This window comes from Danio rerio, chromosome 7 (genome assembly GCF_052040795.2).
Source record: "Danio rerio strain M-AB ecotype USA chromosome 7, GRCz13ab, whole genome shotgun sequence".
NCBI lineage: Eukaryota > Metazoa > Chordata > Actinopteri > Cypriniformes > Danionidae > Danio > Danio rerio.
This window is the reverse complement of record NC_141027.1, coordinates 16,430,001-16,456,945: the sequence shown is the minus strand read 5'-3', so window position 1 is coordinate 16,456,945 and position 26,945 is coordinate 16,430,001. Positions and strand designations below refer to the sequence as shown.

The 26,945-nt window shown below is 34.4% G+C and overlaps 2 protein-coding genes and 2 long non-coding RNA genes across 22 annotated transcripts in view; 2 read left to right on the top strand and 2 right to left on the bottom strand.

Annotated features, from left to right (window-relative positions):
- The window catches only part of mpped2a (metallophosphoesterase domain containing 2a), a 264,905-nt gene that overhangs the window by 118,069 nt on the left and 119,891 nt on the right, over nt 1-26,945 (bottom strand). For 17 of the 19 annotated variants that reach the window (XM_087259312.1, XM_087259313.1, XM_087259314.1 and 14 more), the window contains one exon: nt 12,404-12,664. In XM_087259312.1, the coding sequence (XP_087115438.1) occupies nt 12,404-12,531 (128 nt within the window). In that variant the 5' untranslated portion in view covers nt 12,532-12,664. 19 annotated transcript variants of the gene reach the window in all.
- LOC147843075 (uncharacterized) lies at nt 461-4,259 on the bottom strand. Its single transcript, XM_087260700.1, has 2 exons — nt 2,997-4,259; nt 461-2,915 (listed from the first exon to the last, which is right to left on the bottom strand). The coding sequence occupies exons 1-2, from the start codon at nt 3,442-3,444 to the stop codon at nt 547-549; spliced, it is 2,817 nt and encodes a 938-aa protein (XP_087116826.1). The 5' UTR covers nt 3,445-4,259; the 3' UTR covers nt 461-546.
- Nucleotides 514-26,945, top strand: part of LOC147843062 (uncharacterized) — an 812,539-nt gene continuing 786,107 nt past the window's right edge. The window contains exon 1 of the long non-coding RNA XR_015495488.1: nt 514-2,191. This is a non-coding gene — a long non-coding RNA (uncharacterized LOC147843062). The remainder of the gene's footprint in view (nt 2,192-26,945) is intronic.
- LOC147843074 (uncharacterized) lies at nt 16,686-19,644 on the top strand. Its single transcript, XR_015495476.1, has 2 exons — nt 16,686-16,895; nt 16,989-19,644. It is a non-coding gene; the product is annotated as an uncharacterized LOC147843074 (long non-coding RNA).

Below are 26,945 nucleotides of genomic sequence, written 5' to 3'. Positions count from 1 at the left end.
CCTACTCAGTTATGCGCATTTTCAAAGATTTATGCACATCTTGGCATTTCCATCAACCGTTTTTTTTTGGTGGATGGAAACATAGCTAGTGAAAAGGTGGCTAGAAAAGATAAATGTTAAAATAATAAAATATGTTAATTTACTTTTAGGTTAATCTGAAGTTAAGAAGAAATTGTTTGATTAATGTATTTACTCTGTCAAACTGCATTATATGTTAACGTGGACTAATTTTTGTATTTGTTAATATATATATATATATATATATATATATATATATATATATATACACATACACACATATATATATTTACATTTACATTTAGTCATTTAGCAGACGCTTTTATCCAAAGCGACTTACAAATGAGGACAAGGAAGCAATTTACACCACTAAGAGCAACAATGAATAAGTACTAAAGGCAAGTTTCAGGTCTGTAAAGTCTAAGAAGGGAAGTGTTAGTAATTTTTTTTTTTTTTTTTTTTTTTTTTTTTTTTTTTTTTTTTTTTTTTTTGTACAGTTAGTGTGATATTCAAATAGGCAATTGCAGATTAGGAAGTGAAGTGGAGACTAAATAGTTGAGTTTTTAGTCGTTTCTTGAAAATAGCGAGTGACTCTGCTGTTCTGATGCAGTTAGGGAGTTCATTCCACCAACTGGGCAGATTGAGCGTGAGCGTTCGCGAAAGTGATTTTTTTCCTCTTTGGGATGGAACCACGAGGCGACGTTCATTCACAGAACGCAAGTTTCTGGAGGGCACGTAGATCTGCAGAAGTGAGTGCAGATAAGAAGGTGCTAGGCCAGAAGTCACTTTGTAGGCAAACATCAGAGTTTTGAATTTGATGCGAGCAGCAACTGGCAGCCAGTGCAAACGGACTAGCAGCGGAGTGACATGTGCTCGTTTAGGTTCATTGAAGACAACTCGTGCTGCTGCATTCTGGAGCAGTTGAAGAGGCTTGATAGAGTTAGCTGGAAGCCCAGCTAGTAGAGAGTTGCAGTAATCCAGTTTGGAGAGAACAAGAGCTTGAACAAGGAGTTGAGCTGCATGTTCAGATAAGAAGGGTCGGATCTTTCTGATGTTATAGAGTGCAAATCTGCACGATCGAGCAGTTCTAGAAATGTGGTCAGAGAAGTTTAGTTGGTCATCAATCGTTACTCCAAGGCTTTTCACCATTTTGGATGCAGTAATGGTTGCCCCATCCATCTGGATTGAAAAGTTATGGTGTAGAGTCGGGTTGGCAGAAACTACAAGCATTTCCGTTTTTGCGAGGTTCAGCTGAAGATGATGATCTTTCATCCAGTGTGAAATATCCAACAGGCAGGCTGAGATACGAGCTGGAACCGAGGGATCATCAGGATGAAAAGAGAGGTATAGCTGGGTATCATCAGCATAGCAGTGGTAGGAGAATCCATGTCTCTGGATGACTGGTCCTAGAGATGATGTGTAGATGGAGAAGAGAAGTGGCCCAAGAACAGAGCCTTGAGGTACCCCAGTGTTTAGATGCTGTAGGTTGGACACCTCTCCCCTCCAAGACACCCTGAATGACCTGTCAGAGAGGTAAGATCTGAACCATTGTATAACAGTGCCCGCAACGCCCAGTGACTCAAGCGTAGATAGCAGGATCTGGTGGTTGACAGTGTCAAAAGCAGCTGACAAGTCCAGCAAAATGAGGACTGATGATTTAGAGTCTGCTTTAGCCAGTCTGAGATCCTCCACGACCGAGAGGAGGGCAGTCTCAGTTGAGTGGCCTTTCTTAAAGCCGGATTGCTTGTTGTCCATGAGATTGTTTTGAGTAAGAAAGTCCAGGACTTGATTGAACACTACTTTCTCCAGAATCTTGGCCATGAATGGAAGCAGGGATACTGGTCTGTAGTTTTCAAGTAGCGTATGGTCCAGGTTGGGTTTCTTTAGCAGTGGGGTTACCCTAGCCTGCTTAAATGTAGTGGGGAATAAACCAGAGTCAAGAGATGTGTTAATTATGTGAGTCAGTGTTGGTATGACTGCAGGAGAGATGGCTTGCAAGAGATGAGAGGGAATGGGATCGAGTGGACAGGTGGTAGCATGGCTAGATAGCACAAGTTTGGACACCTCAGACTCAGAGAGCTGAGAAAAAGAGGTGAGTGTGTGTGGTGTTGGTGTTGTATCTTGCGTGTTTGTTGTAGGTGCAGCAAATTGAGCACTGATTTTTGCAGTTTTGGTGCAGAAGAATGTAGCAAAGTCATCAGTAGTAAGTGTGGAGGATGTGGGTGGAGGAGGAGGATAGAGGAGGGAGGAAAATGTTTTAAAAAGTAGGCGAGGATTAGTGGCATTGTTGATTTTCAGACGGTAATACGTCTGCTTTGCAGAAGTAACCTCAGCTGAGAAAGAGGACAGAAGAGTTTGGTATGTTAAGAGATGTGCAGGATTTTTAGTTTTCCGCCAAATTCTCTCCGCAGCCCGAAGTTTTGAGCGATGTTCACGGAGAGCATCCGAGAGCCAGGGTGCAGGAGGACTGGCACGGGCTGGCCTGGATGCAAGAGGACATAATCGGTCTAGACATGATGCTAGTGTGGAGCAGAGTGTATTAGTGGCACTGTTCGAATCAAGTGCAGTGAGTTTGCGAGATGGAGGAAGAGAGTCTGAAACAATGGTGGATAGTCTATTGGGTGAGAGAGATCGTAGGTTTCTGCGAAAGGTAACCAGTGTAGGAGTGTGTGGCGGCTCAGGAGTAATGTGGATGTTGAGAGACAGAAGGAAATGATCAGATATTTGTAGTGGAGTTACTATTGTTTGATCAGTGAAGCAGTGTCGTGTGTAAATAAGGTCTAGCTGATTACCTGATTTGTGGGTAGCAGAAGTAGGTGCTCTTTTTAGGTCAAAAGAGGCAAGCAAAGTCTGAAAGTCTGCAGCTTGCGGTTTGTCAACGTAAATGTTGAAGTCACCTAGCACCAATAAGGGAGTGGCAAAATTAGAAAAAGATGAGAGAAGAACATCCAGTTCATCTAGGAAGTGATCTAATTTACCTGGTGGGCGGTAGATGACAACCACATTTATGTAGAAGGGGTGGATAATGGTGACTGCATGGAATTCAAAGGAGCTGATTGTTGGCAGGGACGGTATCAGAGTAAATTTCCATTCTTTGGAAATTAGTAGTCCAGTCCCACCCCCTCTCCCTGTCTGACGAGGAGTGTGGGAAAAAGAGAAATTAGCAGAAAGAGTAGCATGTGTAGCAGTGTCCTCCGGCCTCAACCAGGTCTCAGTTAGAGCCATGAGATTATAGTCAGAATATGTAGCTATGGAGGTAATAAAATCAGCCTTGTTAACAGCTGATTGACAATTCCAGAGGCCCACGGAGAGAGAGAGTTGTGAAATAGTAGATACATGTATTGAACGAAGGTTGTGAGGATTACGCCTGCAGCGCACCTCCCGTGTTTTGCGAGTGTTAGTAACAACAGGAATTAGAAAACACATAATAAAAGTGCACTGACAACAAAAAATAAGTGTAAAGTAAAACAATACAGTAAAGTACTCAAGTGCTTTGTCGGTGTCTTTGCTCGGTGGAGTCGCGCAGGTAGAGTCGATGGTCTTTACCCTCGTCGGTCTTCACACGAGGCGGTCTTCACACGAGGCTGCCGCGACCGCTGCCGCGGTGAACTAGTTGTTTATATAACCCCAAAGCACTAGCTGATTGAATTCAGCTGGACACGCCTCGAGAGTCAAAACAAGGGCCGAAACTGAGGCGGACGACGCGAAACCGCGTTTGCGTTCGCTACACAAGCTCTTATAGTAACCAAGGAAACAGTGGCTAAACAACTTCTAGTATTATACACAACTGAAAGCAAGTTTAAATGTCCTACAACTTTACACAAACAGCTGGAAACAAGTCCTCAAACCATACACAACAACTGAAACAAATCTTAAATGTACTTACAGGCTGCTGGTCTAGATGCTGATAAAGTGCTTCTCCTGCCGACTAATGCTAGCGTGCTCGCTATATAGTGGTTACCTGGCGTTTGGACACGCCTCCCGAGTCAAAACAAGGGCCGAAACTGAGGCGGACGACGCGAAACCGCGTTTGCGTTCGCTACACAAGCTCTTATAGTAACCAAGGAAACAGTGGCTAAACAACTTCTAGTATTATACACAACTGAAAGCAAGTTTAAATGTCCTACAACTTTACACAAACAGCTGGAAACAAGTCCTCAAACCATACACAACAACTGAAACAAATCTTAAATGTACTTACAGGCTGCTGGTCTAGATGCTGATAAAGTGCTTCTCCTCCTATATATATATACACACACAGACTGATTTGGACATGGTCGAAAAACTAATAAGCTGCCAGTTCATTTTTAGTGCTTTATTTTTAGAGCTCATGCTGTTCCAAAGAAAAAAAGGAAAAAAAAAATGCCTGAATGCCTGAAATGTTTTAGTTGAATCAAATAAACTTTTTTGATAATCTCAAATAACATCAGTCAAACTGACTAAAAATATTAAGATCAAATGTGTATAAACAAAGCGATGTAACTAAATACATTAAAATAAAACTTAACCTCATTTATTGCCAGAATTTTTTTCAGTACAGTAAAATTGTTAATCATCAATTACCGCAATGAGCTGCAATTCAGCAAGCAAATAAATGCAAAAAAGACCAGACTTTTTAGGGTTATTATAAATTAAAACTCTGACTTACAGAACACAAGACTAAACGCTAAATATTTGTACTGGCCCAATAAAATAAATTATAAATACTTACAGTTGAAGTCAGAATTAATAAACCCCCTGAATTATTAGCCCGCTGTTTATTTTATTTTTTTCTAATTTCTGTTTAACAGAGTGAAGCTTTTTTCAACACATTTCTAAACGTAATAGTTTTATTAACTCATTTCTAATATCTGATTTATTTTATCTTTGCCAAAAAAAAGAAGAAAATAATATCTGACTTTATATTTTTCAAGACACTTCCATAAAAGCTTAAATTGACATTTAAAGGCTTAACTAGGGTAATTAGGTTAACTAGGCAGATTAGGGTAATTAGGAAAGTTATTGTATAACGAGGGTTTGTTCTGTACACTGTCGATAAAAAAAATATAGCTTAAAGGGGCTAATAATTTTGACCTTAAAATGTTAAAAAAAAAAAAATGCTTTTATTCTAGCCAAAATAAAACAAACAAGACTTTCTTCAGAAGAAAAACATATTATCAGACATACTGTGAAAAATTCCTTGCTCTGTTAAACATCATTTGGGAAATGTTTAAAAGAAAAAAAAAATTAAAGGGGGTTTAAGAATTCTGATTCCAACTGTATGTATTTTAAATGTGTCAAAACAAGCAAGCCCTAGTTGTATACATACAATTTTTAATATAACCTTTCTTTAAATACAAAATAATAATAATAATAATAATAATAATAATAATAATACAACTGACAAACCTTAAAATTTTCAATAAACAAAATGTACAACAGTCGGTCCAGGTCGGTGCCCTTACCACATAAACTCTATAAACGCATGGGAAACTTGACTGACAATTTACTAGAACTTCTATGTTAAGCTGCTTTGACACAATTTGTGAAAGCATTATAGAAATAAAGATGAACTAAACTGAATTACAAATGGTATTGTAAGGTAGAATATTGCATATTGGTAAATAGAGTTATGAATAGTTTTGTTAATGGGGTTAAGTTTTATTTAGATGGATTGTTGATGATAGGATGGGCAGCTTTACATAGACATACAGTAGGACAATTAAGACCTGTTTAAAAAAATTCAAGTTCTAGAAATCGATATTTCAGGGAATTGAAAATGTAGTTTTTGAAATTTAGGACAATTTAAGACTTTAAAGTCCACATGAATAAGAAGCTCGCCTATTTTATTTTTGTATTGTGATGCAGTTCCTAAAGGAACTGAATATTAAATGAGAAAACAGTGGGCGAGGCTTGTTTTTTTGTACTGTGAGCTGATTGGATGTAGTAAAGTAGGCGTTTTATTCAGAAAAACAAGCAATGTGAGCTAACAAAATCAATATGGTTAGTTTTGATTTCATGTGTACTTTACGACAAATTAGGAAGATCAAATCGCAATTCAGTATAGCAGATTTTAAAAGCCAGCCACTGTTTTAGCCTAATTTGATATTTAGCATTTTAATAAGCAGCACGTTATTTAGCTAATCCTTTTCCTTTTCTCCTTCACAAATGTTAGAAAATCAGCAATTTACCTGCTGGATTTTAAGCACTGCAAAAGTTCAAGTAAAAAACAAAATAAACCCAAACATCATGTCATCTTGCTTGAACAATATGCCAGTCACTCAAAAATCACACAAGCTCCATTATAGCTGACGTGACAATTACCACCAAATCATATGCTCTCCGTTGCTATGAATTTACTCCATGTGAAAAGAAAAAACAAAACAAATAGGTCCATAAAAGAACAGCGAGGGAGCCAAAACTGACAAACATGCTACTTCTTGGTTTTGAAGGGAAAACGTCTCTTCCGTAGTCTCTCTTAGACTCCCTAGGTCACCCTGGCGAGCCCTAAAGAGGGTAATTGCTGTCAATGCACAGGGGCCATGAGTATAACTGGGTCACTGCCACAATCTTTTGAACACACACACTCACAAAATTCTCTCCTAAAACACCCACACGAGCAGTGCATGGAGTCAAGACTGAGCAGCGTGTCAAAATATCCTGCTAAACCATCCACCTACATGAAGTCAGTGCTGCGGGCCTATTTCTCTAACATATCCCTGATTGTGTAGAATTCATCTGTAGATATTATTGCAAAGAAAACAAGTGTTAGACTTTGTAATCTAAAACGACCGTCCTTTTAGCTGACGCCAGCAAGGGAGCTTAAGGATGAAGAAACTAGCTTACTAAACTAGTCTTAGAAATTTTACTGGAACTACTATTGAAAGGAAACGCCACAGACAACTGCTGATGGAAAATAAAAAAATGAACCTCGTTCTACATTTGTTTGTCTGAGAATACCATTGACTATAAAATACGCCATTCCCTAAGAAATATGCCATGCAGTATAGTAGGCGGAGGATATTTTCTATAGGATATTAAAATGTTTGTGGATTTTACTGTTTAATGCTGATGTAGAAAACAAACTTGTAAGCTGAACAACTGTAATAGACATCCTTCATTTCTTTCAGCTTAGTCCCTTTATTCATCAGGGGTTGCCACAGCGGAATGAACCACTAACTTATCTAGCATTTGTCTTACACAGCGGATACCCTTCCAGCTGCAACCCAGTACTGGGAAACACCCATACACACTCATTCACACTAATACACTACGGACTATTTAATTTATTCAGTTCACTTATAGAGCCTGTCTTTGGACGGTGGGGAAAACCAAACACCTGGAAATGCCAACTGACTAAGTTGAAGTAAATAAAAAGAATAAGTAAATATATATGCTACTGGCGACACACATTCATACAAAGGTTCCCGACGGCTGATTAGACCAATATAACAAAACATTAGTTTATATATTTTGAATATAAAATTATGAAGTGAATTATGAAATTATGACAGTTCCGTTTGACGGAGCAAGAACATTTTTCACAGCATTACCTATGATATTTCTCTTCTGGAGAAATCTTCTTTCAGTTTGGCTAGACAAAATAAAATTGTACAAAATTGTATTAATTGTATAATTAGCCCCTTAATAATATATATTTTTAATTGGCTACAGAATAGACCACTGTTGTACAGTACAATGACTAGCCAATTTAATTAATTAAGCCCTTAAAATGCACTTTATGCTCACATCCTGCAAAATTACTAATAAAATATTATGCACTGCCATCATAGCAAGGAAAATAAATTAGTAATCAGAAATTAATTATTAAAACTATTATGTTTATAAAGGTGTTGAAAACAAAACGTTTTGTTCAAAATAGCACTAAGAGAACAGAAATTTCACAGGTCACAGCTAATCAATTTTCCTTCAACTGCATGCATATACAGTATGCATGTATGCACGCATTTATTACAGTGAAAACTAGTCTTAATGACAGGATAAATCCAACATGCATCACTAAGCAAAGTCTGATGTTTTTCACTGGTAGTTTCTAGAGCTGCACATATCTGTGATATTTTATTTTTCTGTGAGATATGAATATAATAGAAATATTGAGATATTGAAGTTTGAACAGCACTTTTTAATAGTTTTTTGGAGAGTCTAACAGTATGCAGGTACAAAAATTGAATATCCACAATAGAAAAGAAAACGCTTTTCTTACTTTGTCTTGTTTAACGTCAAAATATCAACCAAAAATAATTATAGCAAGTAAAAAATATTGTTTTGTTTTTACAGTCAGAAGATTTACCTAAAAACAAGCTAATTAACCTGGCAGTGGGTATGTGAAATAATCAGTTTTTGACTTTCAAATGTAGATATTTGGACTAGTAGAAACAAGACAAAAATTTTAAGTAGGATTTTTCTTTAACATTCAGAGCCCATAATCATTCTAATTTTTCCAGGTACATTTTTTTAATTCCTTTTCTCTTCCATGTCTGGAGTCACATGACCCCACTTTGTCAAAACTAATTTATACTTATTATATAATGATTTATACTTATTATATTATTTTGACATTATACTCCAGCCAAGCGCACACGAACGGTCCGGCGAATACTTTGCATACCCGCACACCTCTCAAAAAATGTAACTACAACTCACAACGACATGTAGCACAAGCTTTCAGAAGCTGTTCAGTTTGGTAGCGGTGACGAGGATAGGCAGCACGGAGAGCCGCATTTTAGTCAATGTGTGTAATAATTTCAGTTGTTCAGCGTTGATGTTCAATAAATAATCATAGATAGTAGTGTGTGTTTCCTTCAGTTATTTCAAAATCAAGTAATGCACCCTTCATTAAAAGATCTCTCACTTGTAATATGGGAGCACATTTACTGTACAAAACTAACCAGTGAATTATAAATAAAATAATCATTCATTAGTCATAATCAAGCTAAAATGTTCAATTAATCGAGATTTAGATTTTAGGCCAAATCGCCCAGCCCTAACAAATCATATAAAACCCGTACAAATACAGTTATTAAATACAATTCTTCAGCTTCAACTCAACTAAAATTCAAACTCAACATTGTATATCTATGCGATATGACTATTGCGGATGCCCACATTGCGATATCGATGCTGAAGCCATATATTGTGCAGCCCTAGTAGTTACAGTAATTGCATTTTAATCAAACATTGCAGAGTAAAACATGCACACTGCTCAGAACAAGTGCAAGACAAAAAACTGAGACTTCAGACGTCAGATCAGGTAGAAGCAGCTCTTTTAAAAAGCAGAATTGTAGTGCGTGTTGTCTAGAAACTGAAAATGACGTAAAAAAGGTCTTTTCAAAGAGTCCTCCACTTCTTCAAGCAAATGCGCAGTTGTGTGTGTGTGTGTGTTTATGTCCAGCGACGCAGGCCTCTGGTAAACACGATCATTATCTCCACAATCTAAACAAGCCTTTGGCTTCCCAGAACACACTGCTCTATAAGCAAGGAGGTGATTAAGGAGAAGCAGTGGACGAGAAGGACTGTTACCAGAGAGGAATCACCAGCACCAGGACATTAAACCACGGCTGATGCAAACACCGGCGGCTTTAAATAATGATGCAGCCTTTTTAATCTTCATTATGTTACAGCTCAAAAACATGTGCTGCTTTAAAGTGACTCCTTTTGCAAAAATATCATGCAGACAATTATGATGTAAAAGCTTTTAGATGATGATGACACACCGCTACCTTGATGACGAATGCGACATCTGCCCTAAAACCGCAAGTCACTAGACACACAAGCTGGTTTTAAATTGCACATAATGCAGTGCAAGAAAATGTAATTGACAAAGCATTTGGTGTGACTGTGTTTCACCTGAAATATGTAACACTGAGCAAACAGCCGAGGTCAATAGAAAAACCAAGAGCCTGAAAATCGCAATAGTAACCATCTATTTCTGTCTGACCCATGCAGTCCATTAAGCTATTAAAGGTATCTTGTGTCCGACGCAGTCCAAACCTATTACAAAGTTTGCTTATTCAGGACCAAATACACAGTTTTAGACATATAAGGCGATAGGGATGTGTGATATGACAAAAACATCATACAAAAATATGAGTCAACTCATGTCCTCCTGATAATGAGACAGTATATATCACAATATAGTACCACTGCTGTAAGTGTAATCGCTTATTAGTTTAAGTTTCTTATTCAGCATCACGTTTATGAAGTATACTTTTCCTATAATCATTTTTCTCCATGCTATTCTATTTTGTTTCTTATATCATTAGTCTGGCTGAGATTTTTTTTTAGATGGTGCTGTATAATTGCTGTGTTGTTTGCTAGTGTTTTGGTGCATGTTAACATATATACATGATGTACACAAAAAAACCTCACAAATCTATCTTTGTAAATTAATATTTTAATAGGATCCTTTCATTTTATTATTATATTTATGCATATACAATATTTTCTATTTTAGTCAGTACTGAAGAAAAACTCTGGAGCTAATCTAACAAAACTAAAAATTGGGTGGTCAACTGGACCACTTTTGTGGTGAATTGTAAACAGAGTGGATTTCTACATGCTTATGTATATATATATATATATATATATATATATATATATATATATATATATATATATATATATATATATATATAAAATGTTTACATTTTGAAATTGTATTTTATTTTGCAATATTTCACTTGACTTCAAATTTATTATCTTTCTACTTCTAAAGATGTTTGGTGACAAAAATACTATTTTTTATAAATTGATGTTTAACCTGTTTTGTTCAAATACACCAAAATATAAGATCTATATTCACTTAGAAATGGATAAAAACATACATTTTCAAAATTTATTACCTACAAAAGTATTTAGAAATGGATATTTTCAAAATAGGATATACTCATTTACGTATGCTGAACACTGTATACTCTCTTCAACATGAGATCATATTTCTTACTTTTTTGATCCTCAGGGAAATAGTTTTCTTAAAAATCAAGTAATATATAATAACTATTAATAAAATAGAACCCCCTTTTCCAAAACTAACGATTAAATGCTCAATATATATATATATATATATATATATATATATATATATATATATATATATATATATATATATATATATATATATTTTTTTTTTTTTTTTTTTTTTTTTTTTTAAATACTCCTAAATAAAATACAAAAATGTACACATTGTACTTTCAAGACTGCAAATTCCTCACAATGCTGTTAATTATGTTTCTGTATACCTGTAATGGTGTGTAAGATTGTACTTATGTAATTTATGAAGAAGTATTCACATGAACAATGCTGTGACATAACTAAAAAGATAGCACATAACATAAAACGACAGATCCATACGATATATATATAGTCATATTACAGAGCCCTATAAGGTGATATGTTTTAACCTGTCAGACTCAAATGAATTTATGCACAAACCACAGTAGGCATGGGATGATAACCAGTTTCAAGGTTTACCGTGGTTTGAAAATATCAAGGTTTAAAAATAAAAAAATACATTATAAAATAAATAAATTACAAAAAAAAAATCAATAATAATGATAATAATAAAAAAAATGTTGTGTTATAGCATTCCTAAGGTATACGTAAAGGTTTTTTTTGTGTTTGTTTTTATGTGTTGTAAAGAAATCTTTGTTTTTAAAACTAATGAAGATGGCAGAATATTAATTTTAATTATTTAGCCTGACGTGTTTACGATTCCAAAATATTATAAATGTTTCATAAAATGAAATATACAGTGCTCAGCATATACGTTTTGAAAATGAATATTTTTATCCATTTCTCAGTGAATATGGGTAATATATATTGGTGCAATTGAACAAAACAGATTTATTAAACAGATATATTTATTAAAATAATATTTTAGTCACAAAACAGCTTTAGAAATGGAAAGATAATGCATTTAAATTCATGAATATGGTAAAAAGAAAAACTACATCATTTAAACAAATTTGTATATATTTTTTGTTTCTCTTGTTTTTTCTATTTTTGAAAATTGTATTTAATATTTTCCCTATAATATAAATTTGGGCTACTACTTTTTGAACCATTATTGTAGGTTATTTTGTTAGATAAGCTCCAGATTTGGCTTCAGTACTGACTAAACTAATGTAAATGCACAAATATTGTAAAGCATCCTATAGAAAATATTCATTTAAATGAGAGATTTGTGAGGCTGTACTCATATATGCTGAGCAATATATATTGTGGAAAAAAAGTTGTTTTTTACTTAGCCACTTAAAAATAACTTACTTTAGAGCAGTAATAACAATACCATGATACTTTTATCCAAGGTTATGAGAAACTCATATCGGCCCATGCCTAAACCACAGAGATAAATGAATGCACAAAAGCTGCATCTCTTGTTACTCACATATGCACGTGCGGCGGCTGAAAGCGGCTCTGGTTAATGTTGTAGTGGGTGAAGGCCTGTGTGGGGTTGGAGCTGTACTCGTCCACCGAGATGGTCACTTTGCCTTGTGTCGGCATACCGTGGGCCATTCTCTCTCCACGTGACACATGAGACTCTTCACCAGGACCCTGGAGCGACCCACGCAGTCAGCATCCTTCAGAACCGCCACTTAAACACGCAAAAGAACCCTTGAAAGAGCCGAGGAGGATGACGAGATGCTATCTGTGAAGAAAAGAGTAACAGGAAAAGATTATGATGTGAAATCAATTGCATGAAAGCACTTATTGAGACAAATCAAAGGCAAAGTACAGACACGAAGATAATCAAACACTCAAAACACTAATATTTTTGCTTCTTGTTCAAACTATTTATTTAAAATGAGCCAAGTCAATAATTCTTGTGGTTTTATTTGGGAAAACTCAACTGTTTTATGTTCAATCCACTTAAATGTGTACAATTAAGTTAACATTATCGATTCGTGTTGGGACAACATGAAAGAATTGTGTGGAACCCAGCATTTCTGACAGTCAGTAACTACTGGAAAATCTGATTGGTGTAAAAGATTTCATTGTGGCAAGTCTAGCTACCTTAAAGGGCACCTATAGTGAAAAATCTACTTTTCAAGCTGTTTAGACATGTGTGTAGGTATAGTGTATAGAGCGTCATATTGGGGTGATATAAACACACCCAGTGCTTTTTTTTTCAATTTAACAACACAAAAACGGTGGACCAATTGGAGCAGTTTTCAGATCGACCGCAACTTGATGTAGGAGTTTCGGTCCCCCCAATTGATTGACAGCTGCGTATTAACATGTCCCGGTAGTCACGTGTATAATCATATCAACAAGAGAGGACGAGCGCAAAGCAAATGGGAATAAAAGGTCTGTTCAGTTTACAAAGATCAACAATCATCATCAAATGTGATCAAGAAGAGTGAGTTTTACAAGTTTAAAATGTTTTAAAAACAGTGCATGTGTGTAATGAATTACATCGATTTACTGATACTTTACTTTCACCACAGCTGCATGTCAGAACAATTATAAAAGAAGACGCTTCAATCCCGGTTTGTGGATGTTAAATCGGGTTTATTTCGGACATTAGCATAAAAGATATCCATACGGCAGTGGAGATTAACCTGTATCCTGTCACATTTGCGTGCAAAGAGTGCAAAGCTAAACGTGCGCGCTGTCTGTCTGTGTGTGTGTGTGTTTGTGTGTGTGCGCTTGTGTCTGCTGCGCTGTGTGTGTGTGTGTGAAGTAGACACGTAGAAACGGTGGGCGATTAGGACTAGGCTTAAAGGCGCAGTACAACAAAACAGCCTCCTGGTGCAAAAATGTATAAAATAGAAACTTATAAAAGGTATAATAAAAAATCTGATGGATGTTTTGAGCTGAAACTTTACAGACACATTCTGGAGACACAAAAGATTCATATTAAATCTGAAAAAAGGGGTAACCTAGGTGCCCTTTAATAATTATTATTTTATTATAATCTGCTGTTTACCTCACAAACGTAAGAAGTTTAAATGTTCAATTGTATAAAAATATATTTTACACTGTAAAAAATGCTGGATTCCACTTAATTCCTTCATGTTGTCCCAACACAAATTGTTTAAGTTAACTTCATTATTTTTACAAATGTAAGTGAATTGAACATAAAACAATTAAGTTGTGCCCAAAAAAACCCAACAATTTTGTTGATTCAGCTCATTTTAATTAAGTAAATTGGACAAATAGCAAAGTTGTATTATGTTGTATCAATATAGCCTACATTTTTGCCTTGGATACATTTATTTATTGCCACATCAGCAACTTATGGCTATTTCATGGCAAGATAAATATACATAAAAACATTACATGATGAGAACAACTTCATATTTCAATAAGAAATATACATAAACAAATACAAACAGAAATAAATAAATAAAATTCATTAAAAAACTGTATAGTAAAAGCCAAATATTACTTTTCAATTCAATATTTGATAACTTAAAATCTGTCTTGGTGACTTGGATACATTAACATTTGTTCTGCTTAAGCTGCTGATTTACTTATATTAAACAACATCTTTGACTTGAATATTCTACGTTATGAAAAATAAAAATGGTTACAGAATAAAACTGTATTCACAACTATTAGAATATTTCTTACATATTAATAAAAAAAAATTCTTCAGGGATATTTTATAATATTTGTTATTCACATTGTAAGTGTATGATTAAAAACCAGACAGTCTAATCTTACAATGATGCACCGTTCACTATTATAGCTTATCCGAAACACAGTCACAACATACACAAAAACTTTAAACTTAGCATTTGTTTTGATTAACATGATGATTTTCTCATATCAAACGTCTTTGACGAATAATTCGCGTTACGAAACACAAAAATATTGGTTACCTAATAAAATCGTTTCATTATTTACAATTTCTAGAATATTTCTTTCATATTATTAAAATAACAGTACTTTTGGGGATACTTTGTGATATTTGTTATTCACATTGTAAGTGTAAGATTAAAAACCAGATCAGATGTGCCGATCATAAGTATAAGTTGTCCGAAACACATTCTCAGCATGCACAAAAACTGCAGTTATAAACTTTATCAAAACTTAAACATAATGGCTAATAAGAGATGAACAATAAGAAAGCATAAAGACACACAAAAAACGAACATCAAAATAAAAGCAAAAGTGTTGAAGACAAAAAAATAGCAAAAGCCGAGAAGCAGAAAGATGAGCAGCAAGCATGGAGAGATTTAACAATACTGACCGCTGAACTTCATCTAACCCGCTCAAAACATCTTGTTCATTATCTTTACTGTACAAACCAAGTGTTGCTGTATCTTTGCATTTTATTCTTTTAAAACTTGAAAAAATGAGCATGTAAAAAAAGTGATCATGTGCTCAATGATAAAATAAAATTATATGGCAAAGCAGTTGCATTGATCATTTTTTACGTTTTAAATACGTGGTGTAATAATCAATGACATTTCACATAAATACCTGCAACAGAGCTTTTCGGGTTTCTAGTTTACTGTTCTGAATTAGGCTTCGACAACTTACTAGACATCAGATAACAAGGCAAGATCCACATTGCACATCAAAAAAAAAAAAAAAAAAACTATTAATAAAATAAAGTTACATTAGTTTCACCATGGTACCAACGACAGTCTATGAGCCAGGCGAGTATAAATTCTCGTTCACCAAAATGAAACATTTAAATACGAACAGGAACGAATTTAACATTTTCATGTGATGTAAATTAATTCTGGTATTTCCTGTAGTTTCATGTATGCAATAATTAGTCAATATATTTAACAGACGAATAATTTATGAGTCTTGTTTAACTGTGCTCTCTGCAATATTCCTGCAGCTTAATATTATTTTGCAACAAGTCATTTTTATAAACTAACAGACTGCAGCAAAATTAATGCAAACTACTTAAATCTACTTACTGTACTACCAAGCCTACATACAATCAACATGCATGAGGAAAATACGTTTTATTTAAAAATACTAAAGTTATTAGTTTAATTACTTTTTAAAACAAACAATTTAGAGTATTTTTACTTCATGCATCTCTCAGGTTTAAGTGTCTGTTACTTCACATCAAACTATTTACTGTATTTTGTTCTGTAGATTTATACATGCAAGAATTAGTAAATATATTTAACAGATAAATAATTTGAGTTTTGTTTTGCGCTCTTTAATATTCCTGCAGCTTAATATTATTTTGCAACAAGTCATTTTTATAAACTAACTGACTGCAGCAAAATCAATCAATATTGTACTTAAATCTACTTACTGTACTATCAAGCCTACATACAATCAACATGCATGAGAAAAATACATTTCATTTCAGTTAAAAATACTAAATGTTATTAGATTAATGACTTTTTTAAATTAGTTTTTAAATTTTAGAGTACTTTTACTTAATGCATCTCCCAGGTTTACTAAGTTATTGTTATTTCACGTCAAACTAATTAATGTAATTTTCAAATTCCTCAACAAACAATAAACTAGTTTAGTTTAATATAAATAGACAAAATGCTCATTTTTTTGTTGTTGCACAAAACAATATTCATTACTCCTCGTATTCTGCACTAAAAGAAAATCGCTTTCCTCACCTCAGCTAGCTAGCACCCACTAGCTTTAGCTGCGTAAAAAACCTGCCGTTCCGTTTAATATCTAACATCCATAAACCCGCGTGATATTTATTTGCGCTCAACTCCGCTGCTTCCGCCTGAACAATGCGAGGGAAGAACGATCAAAAAATAAAGCCTGGAAATCACGTTTCAAGAGGGCACTCACACACTCTTCCGAGAGAACGCACAAGAGATCAAGTTCAACCTCCATCACCTCAAAATCGCCGACATGTCGTTTTAAAACCAGGCAAAAAAGTAGCGCGTAAATGTCTAGCGCGCACGCCGCGGAGGGTGATCGTTCCCCGGGTGAGTGGCCGCGCTGACACCGCCGCTCAATGACAAGCCACCTCTAACCCTTTTGTGTCTTATTTTTTTCTCCCCTTTCGCTCCCTGTCTAAGCCTACATTTCCAAACGCACAAGAAGAGGTCGAAAAGCCCCCTCTTTTTCCTCTCGCCCACCTCTAAAGATGTTGCTCCATACACGCCGGGGAATGCAGATGTCGGTAGCCGAAGAGGTGGCACTCGGAGCCGGGCAGGGGCAGGACCCTCGACCCTGGGAGACCCTCCGGCGAGCTGGCGGGAAGAGCAGCGCTGGCAGGCGGCGAATCTCGCACTGACTGGCGGAGAGGGGGAGTGAGTCTAGACCGCAGCCGAGGAAGAAAGGACTGCCACTGGGGTCAGAGAGCAGCGACGAGAGCATAGCCTCCGTACTAGCATGGCGGAGCGAGTATGTATGTGCGTGTGTATGAATGTGTGTGTGTGTGTGTTACTCCTCCCCTCCCAAAGAAGAGTCTGCCATGATATGCGTTCACACGTGGAGAGAAGAGATCCTCTTTTCTAATGCTTATTCTCCACTCTTTTTTCTTTGTTTTTGGGTGTTGCATTGATTTAATAATCAGACATGCGAGTGTCTCTGTTTTAGGGAGGCTTCAAGATTTGGTTGGTCTTTGTCAAAAATCAAGTGCATGTTTGCAAAGTTTTCTGATTGAATAGGTCTTGCTTTCATACACTGGGTGAAGTCAGGTCAAATGGGCCACTTTTTGGGGGAATTGAATACAGAGTGGATTTCTAGTTTTTTGAGTGTTCAGTGAAGTCTAAGATTATTTTAGGTTGAAAGTATGTAACAAAAAAAAAAAGCTGAAGAGGTATTTCACTACTCATATGTTGGTGATAAAAATGAGCTTGAGAATCTGCTGAAAGAAAAGTGTGAATCGAATGCTCTTTTCATTTGATTTAGTTTATGCCGTGACTGTACAGGAAATGTTTGTGCATGCCAAGTAATCAGACTAAAAATGTTGAGTTCAGACCTATGGTTCAGACTGACTCAACTATTTTAAATTAAATTGTTTCACATGATTTTAATTATTATTTTGATCAAATAAATGCAGCTTGGTGAGCATAAGACATTTATTTAAAAATAATTAATTATTTAATAAAACAAAGTAAATTTTAAAATGTATTCAGATAGAAAACATATTTTTAATTATTATATTTCACAAGATTTTATTTTTGATCTAATAAATGCAACTTAGTGAGCATAAGACACTTAATAATAATAATAATTAATTAAAAATAATGAAACTGTAGTATGCATGTGTGTGTACTCCTCCCCTCCCAAAGAAGAGTGTGTCATGATTCACTCATGGAGAGAAGAGATCCTCTTTGCTAATACTTGTTCTCCAGTCTTTTTTCCTAGCAGTGTTCTTTGTTTTTGGGTGTTGCATTGATTTAATAATCAGACCTGCGAGTGTCTCGAGGAAGTGATCGTTTTGAAGGAGGCTTCATGATTTTGTTGCTCTTTTCAAAAATCAAGTGCATGTTTGCAAAGTTTTCTGTGTTAAGATTAAGTGAATAGGTCTTGCTTTCATACACTGGGTGAAGTCAGGTCAAATGGGCCACTTTTGTGGTAAATTGGATTTCTACATAGTTTATTGAGTGTTCATTGAGGTCTGTGTTCATTTTTGGTTGAAAATATGTAACAAAAAAGCTCAAGAGGTATTTCAGTAGTATGTTGGTGATAAAATGAGCTTGAGAATCTGCTGAAAGAAAAGTGTGAATCGAATGCTCTTTTCATTTGATTTAGTTTATGCCGTGACTTTACAGGAAATGTTTGTGCATGCCAAGTAATCAGATTAAAAATGTTGAGTTTAGACCTATGGTTCAGACTGACTCAACAATTTTAAATTAAATTGTTTCACATGATTTTAATTATTATTTTGATTTTGATCAAATATAAGACATTTATGTCTTGAATTAAAATATGAATTAAAAATAATGAAACTGTAGTATGCATGTGTGCTTACTCCTCCCCTCCCAAAGAAGAGTGTGTCATGATTCACACATGGAGAGAAGAGATCCTCTTTTCTAATCAGATTAAAAATGTTGAGTTCAGACCTATGGTTCAGACTGACTCAAATATTTTTAATTAAAATCTTTCACAAGATTTTGATTATTATCTAAATTTTGATTAAATAAATGCAGCTTGGTGAGCACAAGATATTTATTTAAGAATAAGAATTATTTAATAAAACAAAGTAACAATTATATAACAAATGTATTTAAATAGAAAGCAAATAGTTTTCATTTTATTATTTCTCAAGATTTTATTTTTGATTAATAAATGCAACTTGATGAGCATAAGACACTTATTATTGATAAAAAAAATGAATAATTTTTTTTTAAATACTAATGTAACAACAATATGTGTGTGAATATGTGTTAGTCCTCCCCTCCCAAGGAAGAGTCTGCCATAAAATGCGTTTCCACATGGAGAGAAGAGATCCTCTTTGCTAATGCTTATTCTCCAGTCTTTTTTCCTTGCAGTGTTCTTTGTTTTTGGGTGTTGCATTAATTTAATAATCAGACCTGCGAGTGTCTCGAGGAAGTGATCGTTTTGAAGGAGGCTTCATGATTTTGTTGCTCTTTGTCGAAAATCAAGTGCATGTTTGCAAAGTTTTCTGATTAAGTGAATAGGTCTTGCTTTCATGGGTGTAGTCAGGTCAAATGCGTCACTTTTGTGGTGAATTGTATACAGACTGGATTTCTATATACTTCATTGCGTGTTAAGTGAGGTTTGTGATCATTTTAGGTTGAAAATATGTAACAAATCTAAAGAGCTAAAAAAAGCTCAAGAGGTATTTCAGTACTTGTTGGTGTTAAAATGAGCTAAAGAATTTGCTAAAAAGAAAAGTGTGAATCGAATGCTCTTTTCATTTAGATTTAGTTTATGATGTGACATTACAGCAAATGCTTGTGCATGCCAAGTAATCAGATTAAAAATGTATGTGAGTTTAAAAATGTCCAGGTCAGACTAAATCAATTAGAATTGTGGATGCCAGAAAAAGAACAATAAATAAGTATATAGTACACACACATATAATAAAAAAAGCATTACTGCAAAAACGCAACTGAATCGCTTGTGTGTTTAGGTTTGTGAAACAAAAGTAGTGTAGCTCTAAAAAATACCTACAGTTGAAGTCAGAATCATTAGCCCCCCTTTGATTTTTTGATTTTCTTTTTTTAATTTTTCCTAAAATATGTTAAACAGAGCAAGGAAATTTTCAGAGTATGTCTGATAATATTTTTTCTTCTGGAGAAAGTCTTATTTGTTTAAGTTTAGTTAGAATAAAAGCAGTTATACATTTTTTAAACATCATTTTTAGGTCAAAATTATTATTAAACGGGGAGCTAATAATTCTGACTTCGACTGTAAATAGTATTATTTTATCATCAGGCTAGACCAGGGTGCCCGAACTTTATCATATAAAGGGATATCATAATTTCATATCATATAATTTCATAAATTATTTAATAATATTTAAAAATGAATAAAAAACATTACTAATCGTATTACCTAATGCAGTGAAACTTTTAGAATGATATCTTATTGCAATAAAAACAACAGTGGAGTTCAATGCTGAATCTGCCTTTGACTTAATTTGCTCATCAAAGCCTCTGCATTCTCTTCTATCAATCAGGAATGTGCATTTAAACAAAATCTGATTCATTTACAATATTTAATTGAAACAATTTCAATTAGCTTTTAACAATAAAACAAACAAAAGATTACATTACATTTAAAAAGACAATCTCTAAAGAGTCCTCCCTCTCTTCTCAGATGGCATGGCAGGCCTTTGTTTGGCCATCTCTGGTCTAGACATTGTATGTTACAATCAGGGTATTGTAATAATTTATTTAAAGAGTTTTAATAAAGGAAACAATGAAAAAGTATTCAAGTTTTGATGATTTAAATCATAAATGTAAATATAAATGTTTAATTATGTGTAAATATTCAATCAAACAATTGAACAATTGTTGTATTTGGTATGCAGGAGATTGTATAGTAATAAAACAATATGTGAAAACAAAATCAGTTCGCGCACATCAAATACTGTCATGGCAAAAGTTTAAAATCATTTGATTTGATATTTATTATTAAAATTAAATCGAGCTCAAATCCCAATAGGCCTTTTTTATCTGGCATCAACCTGTTCACATTAATGCTCATGAATAAATTAATAGTTAATATGGTTTTAAAAAAAATCATCAGGGCTAATTCATGACAAAAATCTGCACAAAGCTTCCTTATGATGCATGACTTTGTGTTCAGAGTTTTTTAACGGAGGGAAAAAAGGGTATTGTCTCTCTGCTGTGCATTACTGTGAAGTGTTGCATGTGAGATAGATCTCTGAAATGTGGGACTTTTCACTCACGTTTCAATTTTCACAAACCCACACACAACTAAGCGACATTTCTATTTGACTTTTCTCTTATCTGCGGAAAATGTGTTTTCATCGACTAGCCAGCGGGCAATAATGTGAAGGCAGAGAAGAAATTTTATTCGCGGAGGCCGCCGTTAAACACTGCACCATCATTTGTTCCCCTGCTGCACCAACGAGAGAGAGAGAGAGTGATGATAGATACAGCTTCAAATGTCACTGAAGAAATGGCCTCTGACATGAATGTTTTATTCAGTCGCCTTCCCCTGATCACATCTATACAATAGAAAATGTAAATGTTATGCAGAATGCTTCAAAAATTCACTATATATTTTATGACCTTCTATAAAAGAGGGGCAAAACGACTCCATGAAAATGGAAATGGAATAAAAGCCATATTAACCGGGAGGGTGAGATAGATTTTGTGACGAGTGGAGGGTGATTTTCACTTAACCCAAATCTAGTAGCAGGGGCACAAGACGCTTCCGGATAGATAGAAGCATGTGCACACTCACACACACACACAGATTTTTGTTGCTCACACATATTGTCACACTTAGAATTAGGAAATCAAGACTATAGAGGAGGAACATATAATTGGATTTATATAATATTGAGCTGCATGTCTGACTGACTTGATCCTTCCTCAAAAAAATTCTTAACATGTCAAAAGTTCAAGTTTGAAATTCTTAACAAAAACATGTAGGCGAGTGATATTTAGAATAAATACATTAACATTTTAATTAATAATAATTAATCCTATTGTAAATATAGTAATCAGTTTAATAATTAATCTTATTGTAATATTGTAAAAATAGTAAACATAATAATAATAATTATTATTGAAATTGTAAAAATAGTAAACATAATAATAATAATAATTAATCTTATTGTAATATTGTAAAAATCATTTACAATATTGTAAACATTTTATTTATTCATTTTATTTTTGGCTCAGTCCCTTTATTAATCAGGGGTCGCCACAGTGGTATGAACCGCCAACTCATTCAGCATATGTTTTACGCAGCGGATGCCCTTCCAGCCACAACCCAACACTGGGAAACATCCATACGCACTGATTTACACCCATTCACTACAGACAATTTAGCTTATTCACATATAGCGCATGTCTTTGGACTGTGGGGGAAACCGGAGCACCCGGAGGAAACCCACACCAACACGGGGAGAAAATGCCGACTCCACACAGAAATGCCAACTGACCCAGCAGGGACTCGAACCAACAATCTTCTTGCTGCGAGGCGACATCGCTACCTACTGCGCCACCTCATTTTGGACATTTTCTAATTTGGAAACTTACCGAAATTATGGGAATTTACAGCAATTTATGAGAATTACTTATTGTGGAAATTTATATAAACTGTATCAACGAACACTGAAAATATTAATCGGTCACAGCACATTGTTTTCCAAGATAGATGAGGAAAAAAATAATTTTACAATGGTATCTGAAGGATCATGCGACACTTAAGACCGGTGAGATTTGATGAAAATTCAGCGTTGCATCATAGAAATTCATTATATCCTATAGCACACTGTAAAAAAATTGTTATTTTACGTTTTTTTTCTGGAAGCTGGGGTGCCGAAAAACTCCCCTAAAATAACAGCCATTAAATTACAGAAATTGATTGTTAAATAACACGTTAAATTACAGAAATTTTACAGAAATTTAAATTTAAGGAAATTTTTGTAATTTAACATTCGTTATTTTACAATAAATTGCTTTAATTTAACATCTGTTAATTTACTGTAAATTTCTTTAATTTAACGACCATTATTTTATGGTAAATTTCTGTAATTTAAAGAATGTTATTTTATGGTAAATTTCTGTAATTTAACGCCCTTATTTTACGGTAAATTTCTGTAATTTAAAGTCCGTTATTTTACGATAAATTTTTGTAACTTAATGAGTGTTATTTTATGGTAAATATGTTATATAACGTTCTTTATTTTATGGTAAATAATTTTAAATTAACGTCTGTTATTTTACAGTAAATTTCTAAAATTTAACGTCTGTTTTTTTACAGTATATTTCTGTAATTTATATGTTTCGTATATTTGATCATAATCCTTAAGGTTAATAATAAGAGACCATTTTCAAACATAACAATGTGACAACACAGTACTTCTGTGTGGTAACTGAAAACTGGCAAGCAGAAAATAAGGAAACATCACAGCTTCAAGCTATGAAAATTGCCACAATTTTGCCACCCTGCATGTGACATCATTTTGGAAGGAAAATGGCATTATAACGATGCTAATTAGCTAATGCTAGAATGCACTAAATGTCATGTAACAGGGTTAAAAAAAAATTTGATTCTGAAATATGAAATTTGAACTAAGCTTGTCAATAATACTTGGAAAAGGAAGATTCATGTTTACTTCAGTGGTCAATGAAGTAATATGAATTTTTAACTATGCTGGTCTGTAATACCTGGAATAAGATTTCTGTGCACTTCAACCTGCATTTTTCATCTTTTTTTTCTCCAGCCACTCTCCACAAAATGTCATGTGACTGATCATTCTGGAGCCAAAATGACATCATAGTGACATTGACTGACAGATGCTAGAATGCACTCAAAAACCCTTCAATAGAGCTTTCCAGAGCTGTGAAGTCAAAAGCAACTGACAAGGGGAAATATATTTCACACACTTAAGAGCCCACACAAAAAGCAGAGCACTGGCAAATGTCTAATATAACGATAAACAAAATATTATTGATTAATGTGTGGTCTACATAAAATTATTTTTTTCATAATGTACAGCTACACTCACCAACCACTTTATTATGCGAATCTCCCATTCCACCACATCCCAAAGGTGCTCTATTGGATTGAGTTCTGGTGACTGTGGAGGTCATTCGAGTACAGTGAACTCATTGTCATGTTCAAGAAACCAAAGATGATTTACGCTTTATGACGTGGTGCGTTATCCTGCTGGAGGTAGCCATCAGAAGATGAGTATACTGCGGTCATAAAGGGATGGACATGGTCAGCAACAATACTCAGGTAGGCTGTGGTGTTTACATGATACTCAATTGGTACTAATGGGCCCAAAGTGTGCCAAGAAAATATTCTCCACACCACGACACCACCATCAGCCTGAACCATTGATGCAAGGCAGGATGGATGCATGCTTTCATGTTGTTGATGCCAAATTCTTATGCTACCATCCGAATGTTGCAGCGAAAATAGAGACTCATCAGACCAGCTGACGTTCTTTCAATCTTCTATTGTCCAACTTTGGTGAGCCTGTGCGAATTGTTGCCTCAGTTTCCTGTTCTTAGCTAACAGGAGTGGCCCCCGGTGTGATCTTCTGCTGCTGTAGCCCATCCGCCTCAAGGTTGGACATGTTGTGTGTTTAGAGATGCTCTTCTGCATACCTCAGTTGTAATGAGTGGTTATTTGAGTTACTGTTGGCCTTCAGCTAAAACTAGTCTGGCCATTCTCCTCTGACTTCTGACATCATCAAGGCACTTGCGGCCACAGAACTGCCATTCACTGGATATTTTCTCTTTTTCAGACCATTTTCTGTAAACTCTAGAGATGGTTGTGCGTACAATCCCAGTAGATCAGCAGCTTCAGAAATACTCAGACCAGCTTGTCTGGCACCAACAACCATGCCACGTTCAAAGTCACTTAAATCACCTTTCTTCCCCATTCTGATGCTCGGTTTGAACTGTAGCAGATTGTCTTGACCATGTCTACATGCCTAAATGCATTGAGTTGCTGCCATGTGATTAGAAATTTGTGTTAAAGAGCAGATGGACAGGTGTACCCAATTAAATGAGTGTAATTTGAATGGGAGTCAATGGGGAAACAAAATGCTGTATTTGCAACATCTACCAGCAGGGGCTGATCAACAGCCAAAATTAAATCTGTGATAGTACATGATAAATATTCATACATTTAATTATATATTAATTAGTTATATTAGTTGTATAATAATTTTAAAGTTCCCTAATCACACATTGACATTTTTATATTAACATTTGTATTTATGAATTTATCAAACACTTTTATCAGAAGCTACTTAAAGCTGGAATACGTGGCACATCCAAAAACAAATATTTAATTGTACTTTAAGAGGACATATTGATTAAACTCAAGAGATTTTAAGATTTAAATGCTGTTTTGTGACAATTATTGTGGCTATCAATTTAAGCAAATTGTTCTGAAAACGAGAAAATATTTAAACTAATGTAAATTGAAATAAACTAAACACTTATTAATAAACTGTAAAATAAACTGTAAACACTTGAACACTAAATTACTACTAGAATGATTTCTGATGCTCATGTGATGCTGAATGTGAAAACTCAGCTTTCAGAAGAAACAATAATATCTGAAAATGTATTAAAATAAATAAAAAAACAGTAATTTGTAATTATAATAATTCACAAGATTATGTTTGTTATTTTATTTTTGATCAGATAACTGCAGCTCGGTGAGCACAAGTAAAATGTAAAACAATACAAATATTATATTTGAAATGTATTCAAATAGAAAACAGATAAATTATAATATTTCACAAGTTTTTATTTCCTTTTAGATTACAATTATTTTGCAGCTGGTTAAGTATAGGAAATGTATTAATATTTATTTAATAAATAAAATGTTTGAATAAAAACAATTTTTAAAATATTGAGTAAATAATAAATAATATTTATTTATTACATGGTTAGAGTAAGGATTCTGGATGACATTATGCATAATTAATAGTAATAATTATAGTAAGTGCATTGAATGTGTAATAAGGACACATTAAAATAAAGTGTTATCAACATTGTAAAAAATGCAGGGTTCCACACAATCGATTAGTGATGGAACAACATGAAGAAAAAAAGTTAACGTATCAGTTTTACCAAATTTAAGTGGACTGAAGATAAAACAATTAAGCTGTGCCCTAAAAAAACTCAAGAATTATGGTTTCAGCTTATTTTAAGTAAGTAATTTAAACAAATATGTATTTAAAATGAATTCAAATAGAAAACAAATATACTGAATTATAATGTTTCACATGATTTATTATTTTAGAGTTTTTTAAGACCTTATAACCACTTTTCAACTGTAAACACTGGCAGGATTTTTATCCTCAATATATTTACTAAATATTAATGTAGGAAACTAATCCAAAACTAAAACATTATTTATATACTGAATAAAAATGTTTTACATCTAGCTTATTCAGCAGGTTGGAGCCTATAAAACTGCAGAAATAATGGTGTTGCCTTGGTTACTGCAGTAAACAAAGCAGCATGATGTCAAATCATGCTGCGTCTGAAATTGCATACCTCCATACTACATACGTAGCATGCTAAAATCAGTATGCTAGCCAAGTAGTTTGTCAAAATTTATAGAATTTGAAAATCAGTAAGAAAGAATTACCAGGATGACCCACTACTTCTGGCCAGATTCTGAAGTACACATCCCATGCACTCTACGCTATCTCATGATGCCCCGATAGAGAATTCATGAATGGGAGGGAAGTGACGCAACTGACGGAGGTAGGTCACATGATCATGAGAAAATGGTGGATGTAGTACGTCCGAATTCCATTAATACTGCTCACATTCATACTGTATAGAAGGAACTTTTCTAACGGACGAGTAGTACGTTTA

Bases quoted from the DNA above. Each gene is read 5' to 3' on its own strand.
- LOC147843075 (XM_087260700.1), bottom strand. From the start codon at position 3,444: ATGTGTTTTCTAATTCCTGTTGTTACTAACACTCGCAAAACACGGGAG. The intron at 2,916-2,996 runs GTAAATTAGATC...TATTGGTGCTAG, and splicing joins TGTCATCTACCGCCCACCAG to GTGACTTCAACATTTACGTT.